The 21,710-nt window shown below is 48.3% G+C and overlaps 2 protein-coding genes across 3 annotated transcripts in view; one reads left to right on the top strand and one right to left on the bottom strand.

The window, feature by feature from the left end:
• Positions 1–477: 477 nt before the first annotated feature.
• MDH2 (malate dehydrogenase 2) lies at positions 478–19,051 on the bottom strand. Its single transcript, XM_045819568.1, has 9 exons — positions 18,860–19,051; positions 11,334–11,502; positions 9,453–9,536; positions 8,891–9,000; positions 8,036–8,161; positions 4,628–4,705; positions 3,615–3,714; positions 3,098–3,249; positions 478–1,637 (listed from the first exon to the last, which is right to left on the bottom strand). Exons 1-9 carry the CDS (start codon positions 18,923–18,925, stop codon positions 1,506–1,508), a joined length of 1,017 nt encoding a protein of 338 aa, XP_045675524.1. The 5' UTR covers positions 18,926–19,051; the 3' UTR covers positions 478–1,505.
• Positions 19,052–19,120: 69 nt separating this feature from the next.
• STYXL1 (serine/threonine/tyrosine interacting like 1) overlaps positions 19,121–21,710 on the top strand; it is a 73,216-nt gene continuing 70,626 nt past the window's right edge. Inside the window, exon 1 of one of the 2 annotated variants that reach the window (XM_045819395.1) lies at positions 19,121–19,294. Coding sequence is in view for 1 of the 2 variants with exons in the window: in XM_045819394.1 (XP_045675350.1) it covers positions 20,172–20,266 (95 nt within the window). In the remaining variant the exon portion in view is untranslated. Of the gene's footprint in view, positions 19,295–20,064; positions 20,267–21,710 lie in introns of those variants that run through there. The other variant, XM_045819394.1, reaches the window with a different exon arrangement.

Raw genomic sequence — 21,710 nt, 5'->3', positions numbered from 1 at the left:
CCTGGCGTGGTCGGCACCGCCCCCCAGGCTCCTGGGCTTGACCGGCTCTCACCAGTGTGGCAGGACTGAGGCTGTGCCGGCTGAGGGTAAGCCTTGCTGCCTGGCAGCTACTGCCCTTGCACTGAGGGAACCCGGAGCTGTTCAGAAACTTGCCCGCCCTGCAGCAGAGGCCCTGTGAATGAGGACCGAGACCTCACGAAGACACCCAACTTCCCAGCACCCCCCAACACCAGCTACTTGCCCGAACCATCATCTTGAAGGTGCCAAGCCAGCCAGGCCATTGAAACTGGAGCGAACCACCCAGCCCTGTCGACCTGAAGAATCTGGGACATAATAAAATGGCTTGGAAGCAGCTAGGTTAGAGGTGTGTGTGTGTGTTACACATGAACAGATAACCAGAACAGGCTGTAAAATGGCACATGAAGTATTATCTCAACTTTTTGAAATATGCAAAATCAAGAGAATAAATACTGTTTATTACTGGTGACTACTTCCTGCTTTATTTTTTGGCTACATTCTAGGTTTCAAACAATGAACATGTATTACTGTTTAACAAAACGACATCACTCTTGATTATAAAACCCATGTTTGAGTTCCACTGGGCACAGCCGCACCCCTGCCTGCCCCTTCACCCTTCAGTGGACGGACACTGCCCATTACCAAAGCTCTCTCAGCCATGGAGCCATTTCCACTTCAGGGGCCATGGCTCTGGGGGGCCGATGGCACCCAGCACTGAAGGGAATCAGGTCCCCTTTTAATGCCCCACATTTGTCCTAAGCCCAGCCTATACAACAAAGTCTCTTCCAGGTCACTGAGGAAGACAGACGCAGAGCCGCCTTTCCCTCAGGACAGACAGCACTGTGTCTTTGGTCCTGCCACCACAGCTGGTGGTTTGGTCGTCCCTGCCCCCACCCCAACTTTCCTCACAACACTGACTATGGGATGTCACAGTCACATGGCTCCAACAGAAGAGGACAAAATCCAGAGTGGGACAGTGGTCAGCCAACACAGCCCCAATGTAGAAAATGGTACTGTTTGCTTAGCTGGAAACCACCACACAGAAATAGGGACAGAAAGCAATGGCCTGGCCCCAGCCACTGAGCTGACCCTTCTCAGTTTACACGCTGAGGGACGCAGTGGTGCAAAGAGGAGGGCTGGCAGGAGCAGCGACTGGTATGCTAGGCTTTCTTAAAGCTACTGGCAAAACCATCTTGCTTCAGTCTAATATTTAAATAACATCTAGTTCTGATTTGTGATGAGATGCCAGACACTCTGCAGTCAGCTCCAATGGGGCCGAAAGCACAGTATTTATGAAAGATACCTTGAAAAAGAAAATCAAAACCCACTTTTATTGATGCATCAGTAGACCCACGATTTGGAAGGGATGGTCAAGTTAATACAATACTCATCATCAAAGCAAATTGAAATACAAAGATATCGGAAATTCCTTTACAGTGACATGATGCCATAATAAGTTAAGGAAATGGACTGCTCACTAATTGCCCTTATTTCATGTTCTTTACAAAGTCTTCTCCTTTCTTGATAGAGGCTTTCAGCTCAGGAATGGCCTCAGCGATCATCTTCTCTTCAAAAGGGGAGACTTTGCCGATGCCTAGATTCTTCTCGATGCCCTTTTTCTGAAAGGGAGGCAGAAAATTTTTACAACAAAGTTAGTTTCCATAAATAAGTTTTTTACGGAAAACCTAACTTGAAACTTCACCAGCTCTGCCTAGACTATCTGCACCGTGGTTCGGGGCAGCTGCGGAGGGGCTGCGAGCTCCCGGAGCTCGGGGTTCAGTCAGTCCTAGGGACATGGGCCGTCACCTTGCTTGTGTCCTGGATAGTGGTTCCCACCAAGCTGGCTTCCTCATGTATAAAATAAGGGCACTACCTACCTCGAGGGAGGCTGTGAATACACGTGGGTAATTTGGCATATCAAGTTCTCGATAATTAGTAGCACTTGATGTTATTCTCCCTCGCATGGAGCATACTTTTGGGTTCTAGTGTGTTTCCCAAGTTGATAAAGGACTAAAGAAACATTTTAATACCCACCTGAATCCAATGGGTTTCAGTAGGCAGATGTCTGATAGTGTCTCTGCCACCACCCACCTCCTTGGAAGGCCCTTCCCGACGTGGACAGCCAGCCAGCCCCCTGTGCTCCTTCCCACAGGCCTGGCTGCATCCCGCACATGCCTGTGCTGAACGCGTCACTGAATTAACGTGTTTCAGCGTCAGTCTCTCCACCGCACGGAGCCCCTGAGGCCTGGGGCCACATCTTACTGATCTTTTAACATCTCGGTGTCTGTGGGAAGGGCCTCTGGGTGGACCAGCAAGTCACTAAAAAGTTTCTTTCTGGGAATGAGGTGAAGGCCAGCACACGTCTGCCTGATTTCAGCAGCTGCCCACACCTAAGAAATGGAGACCTGGCTTGATGGTCTGTGTGAGTGAGACCTAGGGGTATTGGCTCACTGAAGACTCGAGAGTCAACCGGACCAAAAAAAGAGTCCGGCTGAAGCTAGCAGAACCCCAGATGGGCTCCGTCCAGATACCATGAGTTTCTAGGGAGCGATCAGCAGCACATTCCCAGAAGGAAAACCAGGGAGGCAGGGAGCAAGAAACCAGGATGCCTGAACTGGAAGGAGCAGCTGCACACCATCTCCAGACCTCTGTGGCGGGGGATCAGGCTGGTAGGCCCTGAGGTCAGGACAGGAATGGACAAGTCTAATAAGCTATAGGGAGACTGGTGTGGCAAAGCTTCCAGAGCTTCTTTCAGAGCTGCCCATGGGCTGCTCTAAGATGGAACAAGGGTCTCATCAGAAAACACACCCGGGTAGCCACTGATGACCAGCTGTCAGACCCCTGGGCAATGAAATACCTGTGCCAGGAGGTGCCAATCCCACAGTTCCTCCTTGCTCTTAATTCTGCAATGCACCTCCACCCTCAAAAACCCACACACACACACCAGGCAAATGCGGTGAGGTGCAGTGACTGCACAAAGGAACTCTGAATTATGAAACGACCAGACAGGGCAGAGCTCCCGAGTCTTTGCGAGAATGCTCCTTGTACAGTTAAGAGACCCAGCCTCCAGGATACGTACCCCTAGCAGCAACGGTGTGGAGAAATAGGGACAGTCTGTTTCTTGGGATTTAACAAAGGAACATTCGACAACTCCTTCCTTTCCGTTGATTGCATCCACAAGGGAAAAGACAAACCGGGCTCCAGCATATGCCATGGACAGGGTGGCAGAGCCTAGGAGGACACAGAGAGGTCGACCCAGCTAGCACAGAGGCTGGAAGATCCAGGTGAGCCCGCCCCACCAGCTAAATCAAGCATCTGTCGAAATCTCAGCTTTAGTTGTGGAGCCTTTAGGCCAGCACCCCTCAATTCACAAACTCACGAATGGCAGGAATTAGCTCTGCCAACCTCAAGCGCCACTCCACTCTACCGAGCAAGCTGAGCTCCCTGATACAGGGTTTTCTATCAAGCGAACAAACAGGAAATGCAGCAAGTATTTGCTCCTTGCCCAGGCCCCTGTAGTCTTCAACTCTGAACTCTTTCTTAACAGGGCCTCTGGCATCAGCGCCCCACCCACGAACTGCCTCCGAGAAACCTACCTGCTCCAGCCTTAGCCTTCACCACCTCGGTGCCGGCCTCCTGGATGCGCCCGGTGAGGGCTGTCAGCTGGTCCTGGGGGAAGTCCACCTTCGGGGTACACTGCAAGCCAGAGAGACACAGGGGTCCCGTGAGCAGGTTCTGGCTGCAGGCATCGCGCCCAGCTCCTGCACGCACGGTCCTCACCTGCCTCCCAGAGGGTCTCTCGCGTCACCACTACATGGGAAACCAAGAGCCTTTCTTCAAAGAGTCAACTTTGTTGGGAGGTCCCTACTCGTTTTTTAAGAACTTTTTATGTTTTGGACTCATTTTAGACTTAGAGAAAAGTTGTAAAAGCAGTACAAAGATTTCCCTCACCTGTCTTACCCTCATGGTAACACTGTACGTGAAGGACAGGAGACAAGTATCAGTGCATTACTAACTGAACTGCAGACCTTATTTAAACACCACTGGTTTTCCCACTGCTGTCCCTCTGCTGTTCCAGGTTCCTATTCAGGACCTCACTGGCAACAGACTACGTCATTTCACCCAAGTCTACTCTGTCTCTTCTCTCACAGTTCCTCGGTCCTGCTTATCTTTTCTGACACTTGGCAAGAGCTCTCTCATTTTGCAGAAGCAGCTGGGATCTGTAAGGTGTTTCCGCAGGATTTTCTTGTAAGGTCATGCAGTTTTGGCAGGAATACCACAGATACCGTGCATACTTCTCAGTGCATTATGCTCAGGGGTGCTGATGCTGATTGCACGCATCTCCTTCCTCATGGTGCTCGCCTTGTCTGAGCACCTTCCGAGTACACTCACTGCACATGGCTGTGGGCTCCTGAAACATGGGCACCTAGCCAGGCCCCACACCAGTCCAGACACCCTGGACAACTGGGGCTGGGCTGCACCCACAGCAGGAACCCTTTCAGACTACACAGACGGGTAGACCTTTGTCAGTCTGTACAGAGTGCCTCCCAGTGGAACCTTTCAAAGGCGGTCATGGGATTAAGGCTTCCTGGCAAGGGCGCACACCCACCTGAGAGATCAAAGGGATGATGGTCTTCCCAGCGTGGCCTCCAATGACAGGGACATTGACTCGAGCTGGATCCAAACTCTGGTCAACAAAATGTGAAGCTTGATTAATTGTTTGTTTGTTTAAGATTTTTTTATTTATTTTTAGACAGAGGGGAAAAAAGGGAGAAAGACAGAGAAATAGCAATGTGTGGTTGCCTCTCATGCACTCCCTACAGGAGACCTGACCCGCAACCCAGGCATGCACCCTAGACAGGGAATCAAACTGGCAACCCTTCAGTTTGCAGGCCAGTGCTCAATCCACTGAGCCACACCAGCCAGAGCAGCTTGGTTAATTTTTAACAAGCTCTTTTAGGTATAAAACATGACATATCCACCAAAGCACCAATATTGGAAAACCCCACAGAACTCAGAATAAAACAAAGAAATCAGAGACGAGACTGACGCCAGCCTTGCTCAGACCTACCACGGACCTGCCCCTGTTCTCACAAGTCTGAACACAAGTAGTGAGGAGTAACTTGTCATCTTGAGTTCACGATGAGGTTTTCCCTTTACAGTGCGTTGAAAACTGCCTCACTGTAGCCACCCCTGCAAGCGGTCCCTTCTTCTCAGAATCAAAGAACGACAGTCTCTTCCTCACAGACAATGCTACTCCCCTGCACAAGCCCAGACTCGGGTGCTCACACTCTCACAGACAATATGTCAAATTCCCTTTCGCGCATTTCAGGGTAAAATTCAAAAACAATTCCAGGAAGCCCAGGGGCAACAACTCTGGGCTTCAATTCAAACAGCAATCGGGACAGAAAGAACAAAACCGGCAAGGGTCAGAACACCCTGGCTTGTTAGTGGGCTCGCTGGAAGAGGATGGTGTGTTTGCTAAGTGGAGGGACAACGCCCTAGAGAATCTGTGAACTGATTATTTATGACTGTAAAAAATAAAGTAATAAAAATCTGGGGGGAGTTAAGGGACAGAGGTGAACGGTCCCAAAATGATGCCATGTTCTCCAAATGCTGCAGCTGCTGAAGAGAACAGCCCTAACCTAAGTTGGGAACCAGCCTCACCCAAGAAGGGAGGCTCAGCCTCTAGGGGGTGGGCACAGCAGGACCCTCGGAGGCCAAGGTGTTGTGCCCGCCACCAGGACACAGGCATAAACAGACAAAAGCCCCTGCTTTTGAGAAACTTACTGTCTCATGAGACAAACACAAAGAAACATCACTATGGAAGCCAGGGGAACACTTCGTCAGTGTGGCAAGGCTTCCTGGGTCTGCCCTAACTTCACCTGGGAAGAAACAGGAGGCCTTCCCCAGGGGAAGCATACTCTGGGCAAAATGAGCAAAGGCCAGCAGCAATGAAGAACACGCACCACATCAGCAAAGTATGGAATGTGAACCAGAAACACTCATGAGCCTGGGGAAGGGGAAGGTGGCCAAGAGGGCTGAGGGAGGAACCAGGCACTGGGAGCTTTGGGGTCAGTTTTGACTCTTCAGGAATTCTCCAGAATGCCAGACAGCCTGAGGTAAGTGAGGGCACTTCCGTAACTGAGGCATGTCAAGCACTAATTCTCTGGGAGGGGCCGAGATCCCCCATCTCCACCTCAAACAGTACCACTTCTAGGCTAAGACAGCACCATCTAATAGGACTCCCTGCAAGAACACAGAGGCCATATGTGGCTATCTGAAGTCTGGCCAGTGTGACGGAAGACATGAATTTCTCATTTTATTGATCTGATTTAACAGCCACAGGCAGCTACTGCACTGTGCACACGAGCAGGGCCCGGGCACACGGAGTGCTCTGAAAGCGGGCAGTGCCACGGGAGCCCTCAGAGAATGGGTACTGCTGTTCCTGGGGAGCTGGGGTCCCGGCACCCCGGCCCGCGCACTCTCAGCTCCAATGTGATCTCTTCCACAAAGCCTTTCCTGACTCAAGGGAATCACATGACATACACCGAACTGAACCGGTTATTCAATTAAATTATCTCTTGAATTAAAGTGCTTCTCCACAGAGCAGCCACGGCCTGGGGCCACGTCTTCTGGACTGTGGTGACACCCACACCCAGAACTGCGCCTGAGGAACGTGTCACAGGGTAGGCTGAAGTGGGGCGGCACCAGCACTTCAGAGGCAGGCCTGCCTGGTGCACGGGGGAGTAAAGTCAAGTCCAACAGTCCTGTGTGTGCACTTCTCACCAAGCTGTGTACAGTGTCCCCTACTTTAGAGAGGCACCCCTCATCTGCAAAAGTCAGATAAAAAAATGACCTCAAGTTCAAGAAGGAGACTTTTTGAGGCCAAAGTAAGTGGTTCTGCTAGATTCATAATGACAAAGACCAGACAGCGTGTTGTGAAAGGCACCAACGACCCCAAACCTAGTGCTGGTGGCAAACCCAGCTCAGGATGAGCCCCGCAGCCCAAGAAGCAGCAGACAACTGGCAAGATCGGACCTCTCCGAAGAAAGCTACCACAGGTAACCCAACAAGAGGAGCCAGAACTATAGCCTAGGGACAACAATTCTGAATGCTCAGGATTTATATAATAATTTATCTAACGATTAGTGAATAATTCCTGTTAATACTAGTTTCTAGAGGCAATGACCTTGGACTTAACAACAACAATTGATTTAAAAAACAAGAAAGGGGGAGATGCTGGGAACTGCCCTGCCTGGCTTCAGGAGCTGCAACCCCCCCATTGCTAAGGCTGAGTGAGAGACCTCTGGACCAGAAGCCACAAAGGAGACAAAGCTCATCTCCCTGGCAGGAGCGCCACTTGTGCTCCTTGCCTGGCCCCCATTGCTTGATCAGTTAGTCAATGATTGGAAAGATTCCCCAAGGGTGGAACGACCTAAGACAAGCATGATCACGTGGGAAAGCCCTCAGGGAAGGACTTGGGGGCTGTGGAAAAAGGCAGTGATCAGCCCTTGCCCCTCAGCTTTGACAAAGTCCTCATTCTGCCTGCGAGAAGTCTCCTATCTCTTGGCTGCCTTGTCTCCTCTGCCTGACTCAAGCCTGTAACAATGAAAAGGGGCAGTGCAGCCCTGAGCTAGGAAACGGGGGGCGGCGCACGGGTTTCCCTGGGTAATCAGGCCTGAGAAAGAACACAAACTCCTGGTGAGTCCAGGCAATGAGAAACCCAGAGAAAGCCCGAACCCTGGATGCATCAGGGAGAAGCAGAAGAGGAGCAGGCCGAGTCAAGTCCGACACTGGCTGGCTCAACCCTGCAGGGGCCTGCTCTTTAGATGCCGTCCCCCAAAATGTGGGAGCTACTTCCCACCAAGGAGGCAAGCCATTAAAAACATTTAAAACTCCCAAGTTCTAAGTGACCTGTTAGTGCCCTGGTGTCTTCTATGCCCATATGTGAGCCAAGGATAGCCCGGAGAAGTTCAGAAAAGGGAGCATGAAAAACACCCGATGTGGCTCTTACCTTCAGTTCTGCGACGAAAGTGTTGGCTCTGACAACATCCAGGGTTGTCACCCCAAAGATCTTATTGGGGTTGTATACTCCATGTTTCTTGAAAACTTCACTGGTGATGGGGATGGTGGAGTTAACCTAGTAAATCCAAGAGAGAGGCATAATTTGCCCTGCATTCTGCGAGCACAGCCATGGAGCGACAAGAGCAGGCCACAGCAGGCGCACCTCCTGCCCAGCTGGAGTGCTCCTTTCCCCTCCACATGAACAAAGGAGCCAGGGTTCAGACTGCAGTAGGGGCTCTTCCCTCAGTGGCCCCTGAGTCCATAATTCAAACATGCACAAGACCCCTGAACTATCAAAAGTGTGGTGATGGCTCCACAGGGTATTGTTGCTCCAGCCAGAACTTATGCCTGAACGGCCACTCCCAACAAAACACAGCACAGCACAGGGCTAACGCTCAGAGGGTGCAGGGTACAGTCCCAGCCCTGTCACTGCGCACAGTAACCCTGGGCAGACTACGTCAACTCCCTAGGAGTTGGGGCCTTTATCTGTAAATGAGGGAATGCTAGGGAACCAGGAGTTGCAAACCCTTGGTACAGCACAATAAAAGTCCACAAGCTACCAAATCATGTCTGGATTTTCCAGGTGGAGAAACTAAAGTTCAGAGAAGGGAAGTGATTTGCCCAAAGGCATACAGTTAATTGATGGAAAAACCAGGTTCAAACTCAGTCCCTGCCAGAAGGCATCCTTAGGGAACAGATGTAGTTCACCCGACTTCCCACTTCGGTGTGTGAGTCTGAGTATGCCCCCATGCCATCAGCACCCCCCGCTGACTGTGAGCTCTCACACAGTGCTAGCAGCACCCACCGGGTTTGCGATGACGCAGATCATGGCCTCAGGGCAGTGCTGGGCACAGGCAGCAGTCAGGGTGGCCACGATTGTGGCATTGGTGTTGAACAGGTCATCCCGTGTCATACCTGAGAATAACCCAATTCAAGATGTTCACAAAACACAGGGAGACATTTCCTATGTGCCAAGTGCTGTGTGTTAGCCGTTACAGGAAATTCCAACATGGACAGGGTTTCTGTTCATTTGTCTTGCAGGGAAAACAGCCCAGTGTGACAAGTGTCCAAACAGGGACGTGTGGGGGTGGGGCAGGGGGAGGGGAATCAGGAAGGATTCCCAAGGGTTATGGTAAGGGTTAGGGTTAGGGAGACAAGTGGAAGAAAGGGCATTCCGGGCAGGGGGGTACCTGGAGGCCTTGATCTTTATGCTGCAGGCAATGGAGAACTTTCGGAATTTTTTCTGCAGCAGAGAGATCTGACTAGCTCCATTTTTCACAGAAAACTACTTCCTCATCTGACTTGCAGGGAGATGTTGGCGGGGGGCGGGGGGGGGGGGATGGGGGGGAGAGCTTTCAAGCACACACCTGGTTTTCTCGGGACTCCAGCTGGAATAACTACCAAATCACAGCCTTTCAGGCAGTCTGGCAGCTGCTCAGGTCCGAGGTAGCCTAGAAGAACACCCATAAGAGCAATCTTATCATTTGTGACCTGGTGGGACTAGCTCACCTGTGGGGACACACCCAGAAGGATGACCCCACCTGCATTGTGACCACCAGCCACAGGAAAGGCTGGCAGGCCCACCTATGGCATGCTTCCTTTCCCTGGAGGACTACCGCCCTGTGAATCTGACACTTCTGGCTGGCAGGAATGCCCCCTTCACTCCACTTTCCTCCGGTCTCCATTTGTCCAGGCCCCAGACTCAGAATGGATTAACTCTCCAGGTTGGTAGGAAACCAAACCAAGTCGGCCACTCATCTTTACTCACTAGCACCTGCTCAGCTCCCAGTTAGAAGAGCTGCTTATTCTACGTCATGCTCTTCCTAGCGAGAGCTCCATCTCAGGTCAGGCCAGAGGGCACACTGAAGGCCGTGAAAAAAGCCCTCCGTGCTGATACACAAGAACTCTAATTATTAGCACGTATTTTGCTTATTCCTTGCATCTAAGGGAAATAAGGTCTACTTTTAAGGATTTTGGGGACATTTGCTCCAATGACCAAATCTGCCTTGATTTTGATTAACTTTTTCCTTATTTGCAAGAGCTTGAAGAAAATCAAGTCTACAACACAAAAACAAACGAGCAAACAAGTTCAGGGCGACTACGAAAGGCTCATAAACAAATGAGAGTCAGCCTCCTGTGTTGTTTTCACCTCTCTGGACAGTTAGGTACTTTATAGCGAAAACCTTAAACTAGTCATACTAATTCTACTTTTACGCCTCTAAGAAACAAAATATAACAAAGTTGAGGATGTTCGCCCTGACCGGTGTGCTCAGTGGGTTGGGCATTGTCCTGAAAAGTAAAAAGTCTCTGGTTCAATTCCTGGTCCATGTTTCTCTCCCTGTCTTTCTTCTCCACCTCCTCCTCTCTCTAAAAATAAACAAGGCCCTCACTGGTGTGGCCCAGTGGATTGGGTGTCGTCTCACAAACTAAAAGGTCACAGGTTGATTCCCGGTCAGGCCATATGCCTGGGTTGCTGGCCAGGTCCCTGGTTAAGGCAAACAATCATTTCTCTCACACATTGATGTTTCTCTCCCTCTCTTTCTCCCCCACCGCCCTGACTCTCTAAAAATAAATAAAAATAAAAATCTTTAAAAATAAATAAAATCTTAAAAAAAGATGAGAATGTTTACCATAGCTTATATATTTATAGTAGAGAAAAACAAGAAAGAGCCCAATGGTCCACAGCCTGGGAATAATACTAAGTAAGTGATAAATTACAGTATTGCTTCGAAACTGACTGCATCAAGAGTTGGTGACATGAGAAATGTTGCTAAGGTGTGAAGGTAAAATAAGCAGCATATATATATAATTATATGCAAGTATGAATTACTTTTTGGGTAACATACCCACATTTCCCGAATAGGAAGGCAGACTTCCCTGAGGTGGCCATCCTCTGGGGAAGCTGGCCCATGGCATGGGAAGGCGGCCTGTGATGACCAGGAACAGCGTTTCTTACTGCCCCAAGTCCCTGCAGGAGGTCCCCCCCCCATCATCATGTTACCTTTCAAGTTAGGACAAATTTCAAAAGGGAAGGTCAGACCACGTTTATTTTTCTGAAAGACACTATTATTTAAATTTTTATAGACAAGTCCAAAAAGGTGTGATGATTTGTAAAAGTTAACTCTAAACTGAACATGGATATCCTGTCTCCAAACATCTAGTTTCATCCAAGGATCTTACTGCAAACTTGAACCTCGGTCTGCTGGAGAGAAGGGGTGCAAATGCTCCAGGGCCAGTGTGCCTGTTACCTTTCACAGTCGCTCTGGTCTCAATGTGGCTCAGATCTGCAGCCACTCCGGGTGTGTGAGCAATATCGTAGAGGGTCAGGCGGCTCACCAAAGGGCTGTTCTTCAGGAGAAGCGAAAGGGGCTGCCCGATTCCTCCGGAAGCCCCAAGCACAGCTACTTTCGCATTGTTCTAAAAAGAGGCAGAGAGGAAGAACTCTTAGGATGGAATCAGCATTAAATGGATTCACATTAAAAGGATACCTCCTGTACATTACTGCACTGGCTTTAAAGAAATTATTCGTTAATTTTTAGAGAGCAGAGGGAGAGACATATGCATTCATTGGTTGCTTCTTGTATGCACCCTGACCAGAGACGGAACCCATGATCTTGGTGTATCAGGATGCTGCCCTAACCAACTGAGCTGCCTAGCCAGGGCTGCACCATCATCCTTTATCACACAGGTGCCAAAGGAAGACACAACTGTATTTTCACTGGTCCAAAGATCCTGTTTCCTTGTGAAGTTTAAGGCTTGGCTCAGGAAAACTGAAGTCTATAAAGGTCATAATAGGGTCCTACCTCAAATACCCTCTGAAAGATGAGTAAGCTTTACTCTTTCAGGAAGCTGGCCTGGTAACAGCAGCCTTACTTTCAATCTGCAGTTTTAAAAACAATAACCATTTACTGAGCACCTACCAATGGGCTAGTCATCACACGTGGGACTGCAGGAACGAAGGCCCCTGCCGGCTCTAGAGGGGACAAGTAAAGAGATGTGCGAGAAGCTAAGGGAAAAGACCTACCGGTATAAACTGTGTGCAGGAGAGGTGCAGGGTGGGACGGCAATCAGCTATCTGGGGAACAAGGATCAGGGAAGATTCTAGCACCATCTCAGCTAAAGCCTAAGGCAGGCTTATGAGGGATGTGTATATTTAAATTTCTACCAGGTCAGACAGATCTGCAGTCTGACTCCTTACTCCACATCAGTTCCCAAATTTTGGGAATTACGGGCTGAACTTAAAAACAAATGAAAACAAAACAAAAACAAACAAAAAACAGAAACAAAAATAACAGAGGGCCAGTCACAGAGGATCTGGTTTAGGACTTTATATTGCTACCAAGTTTCCCCAAGTGATTCTGACACCTGCTGAGGTTTGAGAATTACTACTGCTCCCCACCAAGCTGAGCAGAACAAGCTGCAGTTGGCTCTGGCATGTCAAAAACAGTTTAAAAAGTGATAGTTTAGTAGTGGGGGGAGGTTTCCAAAGAAACTAGACTGTCTCATTAACATCTGAAAGGCCAGACTAGATGCTTTTGTATCACTTCACTGATCAGCTTACCGGAACTGAAGTCATATTACCTGACTTTCAACAACTGCTCCAGAGCTAACTAGATCTAATAACTGGTCATCATCTAGTTGCATTTATTAAAACAAACAAACAGCTTTATTGAGATGTTATTTCCCTACATAGTCCACTCATTTAAAATGTACAATCCAATGGTTTTAGCATAGGCAGAGTTGTAGAACCGTTATCCTTTACAAAGAAACCCAATGCCTTACTTCCCATTTCCATATAACCCCTGGCAACTGCTCACCTACTTTCGACCCTATGGATTTGCCTTTGCCTACGCTGGATGTTTCACGTATGAATGGCATCTCGTAACACGTGGCTTCTTTTACTGACCATAATGCTTCCAAGGTTCATCCATGTTGTAGCACATATTGGTACCCCATTTCTCTTTTGAAAAAAAGATTTATTTATTTATGACCAGAGAGGAAGGGAGGGAGGGAGGGAGAGAAATGTCAATGTGTGGTTACCTCTCGTGCGCCCCCTCTAGGGATGGACCTGCAACCCAGGCATGTGCCCTGACTAGGAATCGAACTGGTGACTCTTTGGTTCACAGGCTGGCACTTAATCTACTGAGCCACACCAGCCAGGGCCCATTTCTTTTCATGGCTGAATAATACTCATCATATGGCTTTGCCTGCCACATTTTGTTTAGCCATTCATCAGCTGGACAATTGGGTTGTTTCTTCCTTTGGCTATAATCAATAGCACTGCTTTGAATATGCATGTGTAAGTTTTTGTACAGACATGCTTTTAATTCTCTTGGGTATACACCAAGGAGTGGAACTGACAAGTCATGTGGCAACTCCACGTTTAATCTTTTTAGAAACTGCCAGACTGTTTTCCAAAGTGGCCGATATTCATCCATTAAGGCTCATTACAATTCAACAGTCACCAAATTTCTATGTGCCAGGTGCCGGACTGGCTTTCTTAGTGTCAATAAGACCTATAAAGTGAAAGACAGGGAAACTTAAATGGCACCTAGTGTGACAAGTGCCACAGAGGCATATACTAGCAAGAGCAGCAGCACAAACAGGGAAGAATAAACTATTGGAGGGGGTTTTGAGGGTAGGTAGTTTACCAGGTAGATATCGGGGGCGGGAGGGGGGGCATGGAGCATGGCCCACTCACGGGAAGCAGCCCCAGCAGTTCTTTACGACTTGAGCACTGTTGGATACATATGGAGAAAGGAAGCGGTAGGGCCAAGCACAGAATATCTAAGTCCTTGTAGGTAACGGGAACCACTGAAGGGCCTCACAAGCTGGGAAGAATGTGACCAAATCTGTATCAGAAAGACACGAGGCAGAGCGGAAGATGGAGTGGAAATGCATGAGAATGGAAGCAAGGAGGCTACTGCAGTAGTCTAAGAGCGACCGAAGGATGGAATAAATGCAGCAGCAAGGGTGGGTGGGCTATGAGTGGCTTGAGGAATAGTAGCAATAGATTCAAGTTACCCCCTCCCTTTCTTCAATCATCTAAGTGGTGAGTAGAGGAAGGAATCTAAGGTGACGACTTTCTGGCTGGACTGGATAGCACTGTCTTTACACACGGAGGGAACTGAGGAGGGATAAGGGGTTTGGGAAAAAGGATAATGCATTGCTTGTATGTTGAGTTTGGGCCACTTGAAACATTCAGACACATACATGTGCCTGGTAGGTCCCCAGACAAAGGGCTTGGTCTCGGGGTCATAGTGTCTGTCCTGGGATTAATGGAAGCCATGGACATGGACAAGACACAAAAGGGAACAGAGTGAGAAGAGCAGTAAGAACACCGGCATGTAGGGGGTGGGAGGAAGAGTCTGTGAAGGATGATGAACTGATACTTAAGATCACCCCCACCCCAGACATTTTTAACCACCAATTCAATGCCTGCTTCTTAGTGATCTTTCCTATGGAGGGCAGAATTTATTACAAAGAAATGCTCTGCCCCAAACTCAAGCCATCCAGCTACCTCATTTACTGGGAACACTGGAAACAAAATGATGACAGCTGGCCATTTATCAGGGTCTGCTCTGTGGCAGGCACTGAACTTAGTCTTTCCTCATGTAATTCTTTTTTATTTTTTTTTTGAAGATTTTATTTATTTATTTTTAGAGAGTGAAGGAAGGGAGATAGAGAGAGAGAGAGAGAGAAACATCAATGTGTGGTTGCTGGGGGTCATGTCCTGCAACCCAGGCATGTGCCCTGACTGGGAATCGAACCTGCGACACTTTGGTTCGCAGCCCGAGCTCAATCCACTGAGCTACGCCAGCTGGGGCCTCCTCATGTAATTCTTACAACTCTTTTAAGCAATATTAACAGACTCATTTTACAGATGAGGAACTGAAGCACAGAGGTTGTAAAATACCCAGCTTCACAAAGACAGCAAGTGATGAAGCTAGTATACAAGCCAAGCATAGGCGATTTGAGTCTTAAATTTGGTCTCTTACAGAGAGTATTAAAGAAAATAGATCTAAGTCCTGCCCTGGAGCTCATTCCTACTGTACTAAAGACATTCTTCCTCTTTAGGTCTCATTCTGGGCCTTACCAAAATTCTGGCCAATCTCAATGTTGTTGTTTCTAATCTAAAGTCACAAATGAGAAGGGAGCCTATTCCTGACTGGCAGGCAGGCTGTGGTCAGGAAGTTAGGAAACAAACTGAGAAAAGACAGCAGGGACAAGAACACAAAGAACTTTGTGTGGTCATCTGGGGCGGCTGTCTACTCTGGGTCCTCACGCTGTTGCTGCACACTGTATTCTGCAGCAACTGATGTTGGTAAAACCATGCTTTCATTACCAGAAACAAAAATCAAACCAAACAAGCCCCAAACCAAAACAACCCCACACAATGCAATCTGTTCAGTGAAAACTCAAAAAGCACACACTACAACCAAGATTTGAAATTATTTTTTAAGTTGATGCTTTAAAGGTAAATCCTTGACTTCACTAGCCAGACCAACTCAGAACCCAATCTGGTAATCATATCCACTTCCAGATCTTCAATTACCACTCCCATATCTTTTCCCTAATCCCAGGGACTCCCAAATTCCAATTCCACATTCCCAGCTGCTTTAGGCATTCCACTGATCCCACAAACCCAACTGTCTAGATAAATTGATCCTCTCTACCTCTCCCATCCCCAATGGCACCTGTGTTCTCCCCAACTTAAAACTTTGGAACCAGAGCCCTGGCTGGCCTAGTTCAGTGGATTGAGTGCAGGCTGCGAACCAAAGTGTCGCAGGTTCGATTCCCAGTCAGGGTACATGCCTGTTTGCAGGCCATGACCCTCAGCAACTGTACATTGATATTTCTCTCTTTCTCCCTCCCTTCCCTCTCTAAAAATAAATAAATAAAATCTTAAACAAAACAAAACAAAAAAACTTTGGAACCAGCTTCTGCCTCTTCCCTTATTAGAGACACTCAGTTAGGACACGAAGGACTCAGGACCTCAAACCTACTTCCCATGATCTAACTTGGTCATCAGCACCACCTCCAAACCACCCTTCATAAAATTTAAAGTTTTAACCATTTCCTTGCTTCTGAAGTTCCTCATGCCGGAATTACTCAACATGGCTTCCAAGGCTGACCAGAGCAATGGTTCCACCATGGGGGCACAAGACAATTCCACTGGGGTACAGGATAAAGATGTTCAAGTCGTGTTTTTATTTTTATCTGATAAAGAATTAAACTCTACCAAGAAACAGGCTGACCGGATGCCCTCAGCAGGGTCCTTAGCCAATCAGTCCCATATGATAAGGAGATGAACACAGGGAAGCAGGGAGGCAGGGAGGCGGATGACCTCCTCACTTGTGCTGCTGTTTTCAGTGTGCTGAGGTGATGTTCCTGTCTGTACATTACAGAATTTCATCACCTTAGATAGCATTTATAAAACCACATCCCTTTAGTGGTGGAAGCTTTACAATGAAGTGAGAATCTTTGGTACTGCAGATGTTAGCTCATCATCTCTTTGGAAAAGATCTGTCTCCAAACTCAGTAACCTCTTCTAAGTTGAGAAGTGGTTGTCAACAGCACACTGCTTAGCAACTGTTTTGAAAATGGACATGCAGTAGCACTCCTTTCATTTACACTTTTGCTTTTTAAAGTCTGTTAGTTTTTAAGTTTCTATTTTTTGTTTGTTATAACTTGAGGTCTGTCTGGAAAAAGTCTAGCCATTGTTAATATAAGGAAAACAGTTTACATGACATCAATGTAACCTGGCAGCCAAGGAGAGAGGACTGTAATGTGCATGTGTAAACAATGACAACTTCACTGTATTAGTCATTGGGGCAGTAGACTCTGTTGAGTGTGCTGGGTGGCTGTCACATTCAAAATGACTGAGCAAGCAGAGCCATGCATCTGCATCACATTTTGCAGTAAGGTTGAACATTCATTCCTTATGCAGAAACTATTTCAATAATTCAGAAGGCCGCATCTATGGGCAACTGGTGATTGACAGCTCCATCACAACCACAGGCCCACTCATGCATCACATTTCATGCAGAGGTTTTTGGTGAAACATCAAATCACCCAGGTGACTTGGCCTTCCTACAGCCCAGATTTGGCCCTCTGCAATTTCTAGCTTTTCCCAAAACTCAAATCGCCTTTGAAAGGGAAGAGGTTTCAGACCATCGATAAGATTCAGGCAACTGATGGCAACTGGGAAAACTGTGTGAGGTCCCAAGGTGCCTACTTTGAAGGGGATTGAGGCATCACTGTCCTATGTACAATGTTCTTGTATCTTCTTCAATAAATGTCCTTGCTTCTCACATTACATGGCTGGATACCTTCTGGACAGACCTCAACTACACTAGTATGTATTTGTAGCAATACATATATTGAGGTTGTTGTGCCCAACACGTTTACTCCAAAGAATACAGTATGTGAAGACCAATGTAACATTTGGCTCAAGCTCACCTTTCTGACACACTACCTTCTCAACATCTCTCCTTGTATGTATAATAGGCATTTTAAACTCAACATATCTAAAACTGAGCTCCTGATATCCTCCACCTGCCCCAAACCACTCTCTTCCAGCAGTCTTTTTCCCATCTCAGCAAACACCAAAGGCTTCGTGTCCTTCATGCTCCTCCTTCTCTCAGGACCCCTCATCAAATCGTGTCAGTAAATCCCGCTGTCTTACCTTTGGTCAGCTCCTCCTGCCACTCCTCAGCATCAATCTTCATCACCCCTACTTGCCTTAAGTTTACTCATTTTTGGCTGATCTCAAGCGCCACTTCTCATTCATCTTGGTATCCCCTGCAATACCCAGCCCTGCTCTTGGCAAGCACGGATACTCAATATATTTTCCAAATGAATTAAACTCACAGAAGAATGATCTGAAAGACAAGCTAAATAAGAAATCTGGATTCTCCTTTAATAATCAACTCCCTTTTGGGTGTGGCAATGTGGGCATCTCCTGGGTTCTGATTCTGGTTGTATCAGAATTGCCTGGGACACTTGGTAAAAATACAGAGGCCCAGGTCCTACCCTGCTTCAATGAATCTGGGCCTCTGATCTTTATTAGCTTTCAGGGGATTCTGCACACACCAGAGCTTGAGAACCACTGTCCCAGAAGAAATAGCTAAAAATAGTTTAGGCTTTAATAGTCCCAGGCCAAGTATTGGCCTGTTAAAACACCTGGGGGTTAGGCCCAGTACACTGTGGCATAAGGATCCTTTAGAAAGGTCCTTAAAATGAAGCATTCTTCAGGTCCTTAGAGGAAAGGCTTGCTAATCCAAAAGCTATTGATAATGGTCAGGAGAGTTGAATTTTAATCCTCTAGCCAAATGACTGTGTAACCATGGACCAGTTCTCTACCCTCAGTACCACAGTCCAGTTATGGAGCTAATAATTATACTTTATTTGCATGCGTCAAGAAGAACAAGGTTATTTACTCAAAGCTGTATAAAACCATAAATTACTTCTGGCCCCAGAGCCCTGGCTTCTCAAGACTGAAGGGGTGCAGTCCAAGAACAGGCCTTCCGCGGAACCCGGGGATGAGCTAAGGATGGGAAAAGTGCACCGGTTCTGGAGTTGGGCTACCTCCCTCCTCTCTCCCGCACTTTCCGCCCGGTATCAGGGCCGGCCTAGGGTGTCACAGCCGCCGGCCCGTACCCGGCGGCGCCGTGGAGCAGGCTGGACCGGGGTCAGGGCAGCTCGCGGGCCAGAAACGCACGTGCCCCAGGCCGGGGGCTTCCGCCTGCAGCCAGCCCCTCGTGAGGCCTACCTGGGCCGAGGTGCTGAAGCTGCGGCGGAAAGCGGCGCCGGCAGGCCGGGCGAGGGCGGACAGCATGGCTGGGGAAGGCAGGGCGCGGACCAGCAAGTGAAGGAACTGGTGGCAAGCAAGTGACTCCAACGACCTCCACAGTGTTCGCGGCCTCCTGTCCCCACTCCGCTGGGCCTCGCGAGAGGGCCCAACTTCCGGCCCCGCCCCACCTCCCAGATCTCGCGGGGTCACGGTCAGATCCGGCTGTCGCAAAGGAAGTCGCAGCGGCTCTCCTAGCTTCTTCTGAGTTTAGCCTGAGGCTGGGCATTAACGCCTCTGAAGTTTCGTGAAGCCCGTCCGGGAGAAGCTGACGGAGCGGGAGGGAGAGCCCCTCTCCCAAGAGGTGGAAGAGGACGAGGTTTAGGCTGGAAGAGCTTTAGAGGAGCCTTTTTCCAGGTGGGGCTCCAGACATAGGCTCTGACTGGGAGATAGGCTAAGATCCGAGCCCCCTACCTCAGCCAGACTTACTCCTCTTGCCCCCGGTAGTAGGAGGGGGCCCCGAGCTCTGGAAAACTCTGGAAAGGAAAGGAGCGAAGGGAAGAGAGCTCGACAGTCCCGGGGGTAGAGTGGGAGGATGGGGGGTTCTAATCTGTCACTCCATGCACTCCCCTGCTTACACACACGTACCGCCCAGCCCCTGTCCCGCGAGGTGCCACCACCGAGACACCACAACTGAGAATGGCTGACACTAAGCACTGACTTAGCGCTGGGCACTGTTCAGTGAGCCCTGCAGGACAACAGCCTTGTGTTAGGACGAAACCGGTATCTAGGTAACTAATGTGATCACCCAGTTCCTACATCTCAGCTTTGCCCAGCACTGCTATGCACTTGGCCGCATTGTTTCTGCTTTAGGGACGAAGAAACTGGCTGCGGCTCAGGGTCTTTATTCAGAGTTCACTCAGACAAAGTAAAGAGATGGTATCTGCTCAAGAGGTGTTCATAAATTTAAATTTATAAATTAAATTTAAGCTTCAAGCCTCTCCCCACCCCACCCCGCTATTTTCTGGGCATACAGAAAAACCTTGCCCTCACCTCAGAAAGCCGAGTCAAGTGGGGCAGACAGATGTGCTGCAGTTTGTTGCCTTGAGAGGAATGCATTATCCCAGCGGGGGCGGGTGGGGGATTGATGACTCAGCTTGCCTGGAAAGGGTGGTTAGTTTGGAAAGCAGAGTGAAAAGAAAGTTAGCATGAGTGCTAAAGACAAGGGAGTGCCTGCCTGGTGACTGGCTTACTATTTTCTCCGGCCCTTACACTCATTTATTGAGCTACTAAGATGTGCCAGCCCCATCTTGGAGCTGGGTATTCAACTGTGAACAAGACCCACGCATTTTTCTGCTTTCAAGACACTCAGCGTGTGGTGGGAAAGAGGTAAATTGATGTGGGCAACGCTAGGAGAGTTATGAGGTACTGTGAGGTACCGGGACAGAGAGGAGGTGTATCCAACCTAGCTTTGGGGTGTGAGTAGGTGTCCTGTGAGAGAGGACTCCGAAGCATGAAATGTCTAAGCTGAGAGACATATAGAAAGAGAAGGACCTATTCAACTCCAGAGGAGGAAGAGATCCTTGGGCATTGGAATTCTCAAAGGAAGGGTGCTAGGAGCTGGGCATTTAACAATGGAAAATGTTTAAAGAAGAAAAGAGCCCAAAGGAAAACCCAGAGGTAGGAAAGCCAAGGCCTATGTTTAGGGGACAGTGAACAGATAATTCCTGATGAAGTGGGGACACGAGGAGGAGCAATGCCCTTCATCTTGCCACTGACCATGTTCTCTGGTTAATCATTTGCCTCTCTATCTTACCACTAGAACTTTGAGCACCTTGAGGTCAGGTATGTCTTTCATCTCTCCGTCTTTATTGCCCGGCACTGACCAGGCTGGGAGTGACACTTTGAACTGGGAGAGAGTTGAATGTTTTTAGATAAATCTGGAAAAAGCAGATTGGAGAAACCAGATTGCTCAGGGCCTATAAATGTTAGCTGAGTTTGTATTTTATTCCTTGGGAAGCAAGTGTTTATCAAAGGCCTGTGTGCTGCCATCAGAACTGTGAAGAAGATTAGACTGACCTGTGCAGGCTAAAGATTCCACAGGGAAAATGTGGGGGGTGGAGAGATTGTGTAGGAGGTTATCTTAAGAGATGATAAAGATCTTAATGATGATGGCATCCATAGAGAATGTGGGGCCAAAAGAGGGAACAGACTCACGGGAAGAATCAAGAGTTTATGCCCATCTGGGTTTAAGAAATGAATGAAAAGGATGTGGAATATCAGTCTGAGAGAAGGATGTATGTACAGAAACAGGGAATTCTGGGGTGTGGAAGAAGAGTTGGCTAGATAAATAAAAAAAATAGCACTCCATTTTAGATGGGCCAAATTGGAAGTGATGATGAGTTGTCCATGAAGAAATAATCAGTGGACAAATGGGGAATTACTTCCAAGAAGAAATGTGGGATTGAAACGCAGGAGAAAACCAGGCCTGAAGTCATCTCTATAGAAGGGAAAGTTGAGGCTGTGAGAGAAGCCAAGTTAGCCCTGTCAGCATCTCCACAACACCTCACTACCTGCCACGTCCTTTACTGGGGCCATCCCAGACAACTGAGCAGCAAGGGTGTCCTTACATGCAGTTCCTGTTTGCTTCCCTTTAAATCCCAAGATAGTTTGTAACACTCTGGAACAGCAGCTGTATCGAACAATGACTGGCAGGTGCTGTGCTCTGTTTTGTATGTGTAACTGCTACATGCAGGGCTGTATTCAAGAAGCCTAATGCAGTCATAAAAACTTTATGTCTTCATCCCTGCTCTTTCTAGGAATTTTTATTTGC

This window comes from Phyllostomus hastatus, unplaced genomic scaffold, assembly GCF_019186645.2.
Source record: "Phyllostomus hastatus isolate PE091 unplaced genomic scaffold, TTU_PhHast_1.1 phas_scaffold_385, whole genome shotgun sequence".
NCBI lineage: Eukaryota > Metazoa > Chordata > Mammalia > Chiroptera > Phyllostomidae > Phyllostomus > Phyllostomus hastatus.
This window is presented reverse-complemented; position numbering and strand designations above follow the sequence as displayed.

Coding starts and splice junctions, on each gene's coding strand:
- MDH2 (XM_045819568.1), bottom strand. CDS start 18,925: ATGCTGTCCGCCCTCGCCCGGCCTGCCGGCGCCGCTTTCCGCCGCAGC. Junction 4,706..8,035: donor CTTTCGTCGCAGAACTGAAG/GTAAGAGCCACA, acceptor TTTGTTGACCAG/AGTTTGGATCCAGCTCGAGT. Junction 3,715..4,627: donor TCATCCCTTTGATCTCTCAG/GTGGGTGTGCGC, acceptor TCTGGCTTGCAG/TGTACCCCGAAGGTGGACTT.